Source organism: Urocitellus parryii, chromosome 3, assembly GCF_045843805.1.
Source record: "Urocitellus parryii isolate mUroPar1 chromosome 3, mUroPar1.hap1, whole genome shotgun sequence".
Taxonomy (NCBI): domain Eukaryota; kingdom Metazoa; phylum Chordata; class Mammalia; order Rodentia; family Sciuridae; genus Urocitellus; species Urocitellus parryii.
This window is the reverse complement of record NC_135533.1, coordinates 169,206,179-169,215,690: the sequence shown is the minus strand read 5'-3', so window position 1 is coordinate 169,215,690 and position 9,512 is coordinate 169,206,179. Positions and strand designations below refer to the sequence as shown.

The following is a 9,512-nucleotide window of genomic DNA, read 5'->3' as shown; positions in this document are numbered from 1 at the left end:
TTTTTAGTTCTCAGCGGACACAACATCTTTGTTGGTATGTGGTGCTGAGGATCGAACCCGGCCGCACGCATGCCAGGCTAACGCGCTACCGCTTGAGCCACATCCCCAGCCCCAGCCTCTGCAATTTAGCAAGACCCTTTCTCAAAACAAAACAAAAATAAAAAGGTTGGGGTATGCTCCCCCAAAAAAAGAATGCATGAAAAATCAAATGGCTATTAAAACTTCACCTGCCAAAATAAACAGACATCCTATGCAGACAATTGCGCGCACTTTCCCCGGAGTGGGCACCAGAGGGCGCTGAGCTCCGCGGTCCTCAGCTCCAGCTCAGGATCCACACCGGGGTCCAAAGGAGACTCCGCGCGGTGACGTCATATCCGCTTGCCTACCTCTCATCCGGGGTCTGGGAGCAGCCAAACGTAAACATACCAGGAGTTTCCCGGACCCAGGTTCTGGCTCCTGCTTGGGATCTCCAAGCCTTGGCGAATCCTTGCAGCCAACCGGAGTCAGAGGAGGCGTCAAGCTAGCCCGACGGACAGCAGGTAAGCGGAAGCCCGCACGAGAGTGGTTATTTCCGGGAGCTGTGTTAGTCGGCCGCACTGCTGTCGCCCGCCACGCGCGCCGAGTGCGCATGTGCAAAGCTGGAGCTACCGGAGGATGGTGCGGAGAGCCCGAGGTACCGGTCCGCGGGGGCAGAGATCCCCCATCGCCCTCTATACAACGCGGTGTGCGGTCACTACCGCACAGGGTGACCTCGATCAGTGAGTGGCACTGTGCAGGGCGCGCTGCCTGTGCCACGCGCAGAGGAGGGCCCTGAATCAATGGCGGTTGTTAGTTGGAAACAATCTAAGTGCTCAGCAGTATTGCAGTATTGAGGTTTTACAGTATTCCCGGAGTTATCCTTGGAACGTCTGCACGGTGCAACGCACTGCTTTAGGTCTTTGGAAAACAGCAGCAAACAAGACAGACCCCTGACTCGTGGAGTGAACTTACTAGGGGAGTAAAGATAAAGAATAAGTGAATTATGCAATTATGTTAGAAGGCGGCAAATGCCTTGAGACAAAAGAGCAGGGTCAGGGCAAAGAGGGGGCGATGCAGTATTAGGATGGGCACTAGGCTACAGAGACAGATTGAGCAGAAAACCAGAAAGAAGGCAAAAGAGTGAACCATGTGGCTCCTTGAAGAAAGCTGAAGCTGAGGCCCAGAGGCGGGAGAGACAGGTGGAGGAGAAGGAACTGGGAGGTGGGTCCAGTGGACAGGGGGTCAAGAACAGCACAGATCAGCTAGGATTTTGCAGGCTACTCAAGGACTTTGGTCTTGCTCTTGATAAAATAGGAAGCATTGCAGGGTTTGAACAGGGGAGGGATGTGCTTGAATAGATTTAAATAGGTTCGCCGGGAGTGGGGAGGGGAGTAAGCATGGAACCTACTGCTAATAGATGTTTACCTGCACCCCTGTAATTATTAAAAAAGCCTAGGTAAAGGCCGTTGATGGCAATGACTACAGGAGCGCTTAAACTCAGAACAGCCTGCAGAGGGCAGTGCTGTCCCCTCCTCTGAGGACTCAGGCCTGTGGATAAGTGACTGCTCAGTAAAACGTGTGCTCTGTGTAGTGCAGATGCAGCTCAGTGATAGAGTGCTTGTCTAGCTTGTGCAGAGCTTTGTGTTCAATTCCACACTACCAAAAAAAAAATCTTCTTATCTCTTAGTATAAAACATACAAAATATGAAACATGACATATCATTTTAGCCACTTTTAAGTATACATTTCAGTGTCATTAAATACATTTACATTGTTATGCAGTCTCTGCTAAGTCCCTTTCCTTGGTTGGACAAAGAAAAGTTTTATTTTGGCTTATAGTTCTGATCCAAGGTCAAGCACAAGTTTTGGGGGGACAGATCAGGTTCACACCATAACAATGGCTGTTTCAGGAATTATTCTTCTCAAGAGCCTTGCTGTCTAAAGTGAGAGTAATTGCTGAGTACAGTGGCACATGCCTGTAGTCCCAGTAAATGTTTGCTCTGTGTGTTGGGTGGCTAAGGCAGGAGGATCCCAAGTTCGAGGCTAGCCTGGGCAACTTTGTGAGACCCTGTGTCAAAATTGAAAAGGCTGGGGATGTAGGTTCATGGTAAAGCTCATCAGCACTGGGGGAAATAAAGGGGAATAATAGTGTTTACTTCATAGGATAATTTTAAAGACAAAGAAACCAATGCATGTGATGTATTTAGCACAGAGCTGGGTGCTTAGTACCAAAAAAAAAAAAAAAAAAAGTCAGCAGGATTTATGTTAGTAGAATGTAGAATAAATCATACTTCTTAAAATTAAGAGGACAGTTGTCTGGCATGTTGAAAACATAGGAACTTCCTTTCTATCTCTGTAGGTAACCTTTGACCAGAATTAGATGTTACTGTGTCAAGAGGTCTTTTTAAAATCAAATGGGTTGAATTCTCATTAAAAAGGTGAAAGCCTCAGGAGGCTGAGACAGGAGGATTGCTAGTTCAAGGCCAGTCTCAGAAACTTAGGCAGACCCTATCTCAAAATAGAAAGGGTTAAGGATGTAGCTCTTGATGGAGAGCCCCTGAGTTCAGTCCCTAGTACCCCTCCACCAAAACAATGAGATATAGCTTGTGCCTTTGTAACTACTAGCCTTTTTGATTTACTATAGGTGTGATCAGCATTGAAAAAGATGCCAGCACTGGCTACCACATACGAAAGAATAGTTTACAAAAATCCCTCTGAGTACCACTACATGAAAGTGTGCCTGTAAGTTCAGTTTCGTAAGTTACATTTTAGATTACCTTTTTAAAAATGAATCTGAATAGCATATAATTTAATGTCCCTTTTTTTTCTTTTTAATGTGTTTTTTCAGGGAATTTCAAGATCATGGAGTTGGTCTGAATGCTGCACAGTTCAAACAGCTGCTTATTTCTGCCCTAAAGGACCTGTTTGGGGAGGTATGAAGTTATTTGGTAGATTAAGATCTTTGTAAGAAATTTTTAAAAAGGGTAGGGGATGGGGATATAGCTCAGAGGTAGAGTGCTTGCCAGGTATGTGCAAGGCCCTGGATTTGACCCCTAGCACAGAAAAGGGAAAAAAAGAAAAGAATTCTGACAGCATTTTAAAACTGTAGATGATGAATTTTAGTAGGTTTGTCCTAACATGCCTTGTGGGTTTTTTTAATATTTTTTTAGTTGTAGATGGACACAGTACCTTTATATCATTTATCTTACTTTATGTGGTGCTAAGTTTGGAACCCAGTGCCTCATGTGTGCAAGGCAGGTGCTCCACCACTGAGCCACAACCCCAGGCCTATGCCTTGTATTTGACAAGAAACTTGTTAGACAAATATTTGTTCATTGTTATTTAGATTGTGATCTAGGCTGGCAACCTGCAAAGTGTTATTTTGCTCATCTTGAAGAGATGGGGCTTCACACTAGAAACCAGCACACCACTTCATTTAGTGAAAAGGTCTCCTTATAAAACACTGTGAGGGCTAGGGGTGCAGCTCAGGGGTAGAACATTTGCAGCTTGAGAGGCTAAAGCAGGAGAATTGCAAGTTCAAAGTAGCTTCAGCAACTTAGTGAGGTCTTAAGGAACTCGGGAGACCCTGTCTCTAATTAAAATATAAAAAAGAGCTTGGGATAGGGCTCAGTAATTAAGGGCCTCTGGGTTCAATCCCTGGTACAAACAGTGATATTGTTGCTTTGCATTCTGGCGCAGCTCCTTGTCTTATCACAGACCAATACTTTGCATCTCTTTGTCCTGACATTGATTTGAGAACAAAGGAGAGCTTTGGAAGTTAAGAGGGAAAGCAAAGAAGGAGTCTCAGGATATTATTTCCTGATTCATACATTCTGTCAAGTCAAATCTGCCATGTGGGGCTGCGGTTGTGGCTCAGTGGTCGAGCGCTTGCCTAGCACGTGTGAGGCCCTTGGTTCGATCCTCAGCACCACATAAGAGTAAATAAATAAAGATATTGTGTCCAACTGAAAAATAAATATATATATATTTTTAAAAGTCTGCCATGTACCTTATCAAAATTAAAAACCTTTACTTGGGCTAAGCACAGTGGTGCATGCCTATTCTCCAGAGGCTCAGGAGACTGAGGCAGGAGGATCCTGAGTTCAAAGCCAGCCTCAACAAAAGTGAGGCCCTAAGCAACTCAGTGAGACCCTGTCTCTACATAAAATACAGAGTAGGGCTGGGAGTGTGTCTCAGTGGTCAAGCGCTCCTGAGTTCAATCCCTAGAACCCCCCTGAAAAAATAACCTTTAATTGGCAAAGGACTGTTAAGAGATTGAAAAGGTCAGTTACACACTGGGGGATAATATTTGTAAACTAATCTGACAAAAGACTCATATCTAAATATATAAAAAGAACCCTCTTTTTTTTTGTTTTATTTTTGCAGTACTGAGGACTGCACCCAGGCCCCTGCACTTGCTGTGCATATGTTCTACCATTGAGCTATTTCCAGGTGTACTGCAGTGGGTGAATAGTTAAGCTGTAGTATATTCATACCATGGAATTTACTCAACAATGAAAAAGAATGAAATGTTGATATTCACAATGACCAGATGAGTGAAAAAACCAGTCCCCAAGATTACTTACTTTGTGAGTCTGTGTCTGTAATACTTTTGAAAAAACAATTATAATTAAATAATCTAGAGGAAGATTAGTGGTTGCCAGGGGTCAAGGGTGAGGAGGAGTGATATAAAGGGGTAGAGTCAGGGAGTCTTGTTCTTTATCTTGGTTGTGGCAGTAGTTATGTGAAGCTACTTAATGTGGTAAAATTACATAGAACTACACATAAATACAGATATATGTCCAAATATGAGTATATATATAACTGGCAAAATCTGAATAAACTCCAAGTTATACTGATATAGATTACCTAATTTTGATACTGTATTATACTAATGCAAGATATTGGCATTGAGGGAGCTATAGGGTACATGGAACCTCCTATATAGCTTGCTTTGCAGTCTCCTCCAAGTGTATAGTTTATCTAAATAAAAAGTCAAAAAAAAAGATCTGTATACTTTCTATGTGTCAGTATAAAACCCTGGTTTCTGGGAACATAGCTCTAAATAGACTAATGTTCTTTTACATGGGACTATTTGTTAATTAGTGACAAGATGAGAATTGTGAGAGAGGAAGTTGGAAATCCCATATGGAAAGAGCAGAGCAAGCAGATCTAGCCTGAGCTTGGGAATCGAGGAAGGAAAATTCAAACAAGGGGTGAGGAGGATCAGCCACATGAAGAGGTGTGGGAGCAGTCCAGGCAAGGGAAGCATTAATCAGGCACCCGAGAGTACTAGCATCAGCAGAGGAGGAGAAACTCAAAAACAAGGCATTGACGGGAACTCATTAGACCTCACTAATGAGTTCAAGGGTAATGTTGATATTTGCTAATACATTATTCCTTATGTAGGTTGGTGCTGCCTTACCTGTGGATGTCCTGACCTATGAAGAGAAGACCTTGTCAGCCATCCTGAGAATATGTAGCAGGTACGATAAACAGGAACATTGTAGAACAACGGGGAAGAGAGACTGATGGAGAGACAACAAAAATGCTTGCTTTTAGAACAAGAAGAGTTTTGTGATTATGAACTCTGGCAACTTTTGGAAATGTAAGCTGAGATGAATCTGAACATCTATCAGGGGCTTATGCACTAGAAAGAGCAAAACTCGTGGTTTGATTACAGCCAGAGTTCCCTATTGATGGTCATGGTTGGACAGCCAGTAATATATATTTTAGAAATATTCTTGGGTTCATTTTATTCTCTGCCTATGATATACTGTGCTTTTACTCACAGGTTTTGTTATTGTTTGTTTTTTTTTGTTTTGTTTTGTTTTCATTTAAATTAAGGTTTTCTGATAAAAACCACCCACTTTTCTGGACTTAAAAAGTACTAATAAACAGAAGTACTATTCAAGGACAAATCTTCATTTGTTTTCTTGATCTTTTTGCAGTGGTCTAGTCAAATTGTGGAGTTCTTTGACCCTGTTAGGATCCTACAAAGGCAAAAAATGTGCTTTCAGAGTGATTCAGGTAAAGGTTGTTCCTTCACGTATTCCAAGTGAGATTGAATATGGACCAACTGCTTTTTTACTATGTGCTTGAATGAAGGTCATACAGTTAATAGCAGCTAGCAAGGAGGGTAAAATGTAGGACTTCATTGCTTCTGAAAATGTGAGACAAAGTATTTAGATTTTAGATTGGATGGGAGATGTTTGGGAATCAAAGTTGGAACACTTGTGATAAAGGCTTTTAAAATAATGTTTACACCTAGTGTGTTATGTATTGATACACTCATCCAGAGCTTTTGACTACTTGTTTAACTAAGGCCGTTCTTTAAAATGCTAGTGCAGCCAGACAATGACTCGGGAAGCTGAGGCAAAAGGATCACAAATTCAAGGCCAGCCTAGTCAACTTAGTGAGTCCCTGACTCAAAAAATAGTTGGGTTCGGTGTCACATGCCTGTAATCCCAGCAGCTGGGAAGGCTGAGGTGAGAGGATTGTGAGTTCAAAGCCAGCCTCAGCAACTTAGAAAGGCCCTAAGCAACTCAGTAAGACCCTGTGTCTAAATAAAATACAAAATAGGCTGGGGATGTGGCTTAGTGATTGAGTGCCCCTGATTACCAAAAAATAAAAATTAAAAATAAAAAAGGCTGGGGTATAGTTCAGTGGTAGAGCACTTGCCTAGCATGTGTGAGGCCCTGGGTTCCCTCCCCAGTGCTGCAGGTGATAATTAAAATGCTAGTACCCCAGCTTTGTTCCTTCTGTAAAACTGGGTGTGTTTCTGCCTTGCACTGTGGCAGTGTACTTTCTTCCTGGTACTGCATTAACCTTTTTCATTCTCTTATAGGTCTCTCCATTTCTCCTCGCGTTATCTGGTAACAGTAGGGAATTAGTATTGGATTGAATAGTCTTCAATTTCAGAAACTTTCCTCTGCTCTCAAAAGTACTTTTTGGTGGCTGCATACTTTGAAAACAGAAGCAGGCTAGAAGCTCCCATGGATGAAATATGAGGATGCTGAAGATGTTCCCAGGAATATCCCGCTATTGCCTTCCATGGGGTGGACTTCAAAGGAGATTCTGCCTAAGTCAACCAGCGTGGAGCAGACAGTTCCTGCAGCATGTGCACTTGAGGGTTGGGGACCGGGCTGAACTCAGCAGGGCCTTCACACAGAGGGACGTGGCTGCCTTCTCAGAATTAACGGGAGATGTCAATCCTTTGCATTTAAATGAAGATTTCGCTAAACACACCAAGTTTGGAAGGACAATTGTACATGGAGTTTTGATCAATGGGCTCATCTCAGCTCTCTTGGGTACGAAAATGCCAGGACCAGGCTGTGTATTTCTCTCCCAGGAAATTAACTTTCCTGCTCCTTTATATATTGGAGAAGTGGTTTTAGCTTCTGCAGAAGTGAAAAAGCTGAAGCGGTTTGTTGCTTTTATTGCCGTGTCATGTTGTGTAATAGAAAGTAAAAAGACTGTTATGGAAGGCTGGGTCAAGGTTATGGTTCCAGAAGCTCCCAAATCCTAATTATAGGTGCTAAGTTATAAGTTCAAACACCAGTGTGATTGTTATTAAAGAGCATCTGGGGAAATGGGCCACTTGCTATTCATCACCAAGGAAAAGCCAAGAGACTCAGAAGCTGAGAGATTCAGAAGCTACGTTAGAGAAGGGGAGCAGGTAGAGGGGTGAGCGGATGTCCACTTTCCAATTTGAACTTCACCCAGAGCTAAGTAGATGCCTGACTACATCATCAGTTAAGAATTTTTTGGTGGTGCAGCCAATTTGGAAAGCAGTATGGAGATTTCTTGGAAAGCTGGGAATGGAACCACCATTTGACCCAGCTATTCCCCTTCTCGGTCTATTCCCCAAAGACCTAATAAGAGCATGCTACAGGGACACGGCTACATCGATGTTCATAGCAGCACAATTCACGATAGCAAGATTGTGGAATCAGCCTAGATGCCCTTCAATAGATGAATGGATAAAAAAAATGTGGCATTTATACACAATGGAGTATTACTCTGCATTAAGAAATGACAAAATCATAGAATTTGGAGGGAAATGGATGGCATTAGAGCAGATTATGCTAAGTGAAGCTAGTCAATCTTTAAAAAATAAATACCAAATGACCCCTTTGATATAAGGGGAGTAAACAAGGACAGGGTAGGGACGAAAGTTTGAGAAGAAGATTTACATTAAACAGGGATGAGAGGTGGGAGGGAAAGGGAGTGAGAAGGGAAATTGCATGGAAATGAAAGGCGATCCTCAGGGTTATACAAAATGACATATAAGAGGAAAGGAGGGGCTGGGGATGTGGCTCAAGCGGTAGCGCGCTCGCCTGGCATGCGTGCGGCCCGGGTTCGATCCTCAGCACCACATACCAACAAAGATGTTGTGTCCGCCGAGAACTAAGAAATAAATATTAAAAATTCTCTCTCTCTCTCTCTCCTCTCTCACTCTCTCTTTAAAAAAAAAAAAAAAAGAGGAAAGGAGGGGTAAGACAAGATAATACAAATCGAAGAAATGATTTACAGTAGAAGGGGTAGAGAGAGAAAAGGGGAGGGGAGGGGGGATAGTAGAGAATAGGACAGACAGCAGAATACATCAGACACTAGAAAGGCAATTTGTCAATCAATGGAAGGGTAACTGATGTGATACAGCAATCTGTATACGGGGTAAAATTGGGAGTTCATAACCCACTTGAATCAAACTGTGAAATATGATGTATTAAGAACTATGTAATGTTTTGAACGACCAACAATAAAAAAAAATTAAATATATAAATAAGTTAAAAGAAAAAAAAAAGAATTTTTTGGTAGTTGTTTTTTGGTGTTTTTAACCATTGAGCCACATCCCTGTCCCTTTTAGTTTTTTTTATTTTTTGAGACAGGATCTTGCTAAATTGCATAGGGCCTCACTAAGTTGCTGAGGCTGGCTTTGAACTTGAGATCCTCCTGCCTCAGTCTCCCGAGTTGCTAGGATTACAGGTTTGTGCCACTGCACCCAGCTGTTGAAGTTTTTTAAATTGAAAAAGAAAGTATCAGGAGGCTTACTTATCTGAAGGGTGTACTTTCAGAATTTAAACCTAGTTAGATTTGTGTTTGATAAACACCTACCTATATCTGAGTAGAATAGGTTTCTCACTGGATTTTTATAACTGTCAAGCATTTGCTTGCTGAAGGCAGCAGTGGAACTTGATCATCTTTGAACACTTACCCTTTACCAGTAAATATTCTTAGATACCTTTCTCTCTGTTTCTGGGTCAGTTTATTGTAATTTGTTATTTACACCAAGATGGCATCTTGCTCACCTTTCTGTGGAACTTGCCTTTCAGGTCACTGTTACCAGAGAAGGGCTTGTGGGCAGACTTGGATTCAATTATGTAAACTGTGTCTCATCTAGAAAATAGCGATAACATGTACTGGGCAGGATTATTGTTGGGAACAGCAGATACACAGTTAAGCATAAGGCTCAGCTGTGAACAGTAGCTGCT

The 9,512-nt window shown here is 42.3% G+C and overlaps 2 protein-coding genes across 4 annotated transcripts; both read left to right on the top strand.

Moving 5' to 3' along the window:
- The first annotated feature begins 390 nt into the window (after positions 1-390).
- Positions 391-6,954, top strand: Rpp14 (ribonuclease P/MRP subunit p14). Of its 3 annotated transcripts, none has more exons than XM_077795634.1 (6): positions 391-539; positions 2,663-2,760; positions 2,867-2,951; positions 5,428-5,504; positions 5,970-6,048; positions 6,866-6,954. In XM_077795634.1, exons 2-6 carry the CDS (start codon positions 2,684-2,686, stop codon positions 6,920-6,922), a joined length of 375 nt encoding a protein of 124 aa, XP_077651760.1. In that variant the 5' UTR covers positions 391-539; positions 2,663-2,683; the 3' UTR covers positions 6,923-6,954. The 3 variants fall into 3 exon arrangements, with proteins under 3 accessions (XP_077651760.1, XP_077651761.1, XP_077651762.1); XM_077795635.1 differs by lacking the exon at positions 391-539 and adding an exon at positions 626-673; XM_077795636.1 differs by lacking the exon at positions 391-539 and adding an exon at positions 675-758.
- Positions 6,955-7,024: 70 nt separating this feature from the next.
- Htd2 (hydroxyacyl-thioester dehydratase type 2) lies at positions 7,025-8,705 on the top strand. The gene has a single exon (XM_077795633.1). The coding sequence runs from the start codon at positions 7,025-7,027 to the stop codon at positions 7,544-7,546; it is 522 nt and encodes a 173-aa protein (XP_077651759.1). The 3' UTR covers positions 7,547-8,705.
- Positions 8,706-9,512: the final 807 nt, after the last annotated feature.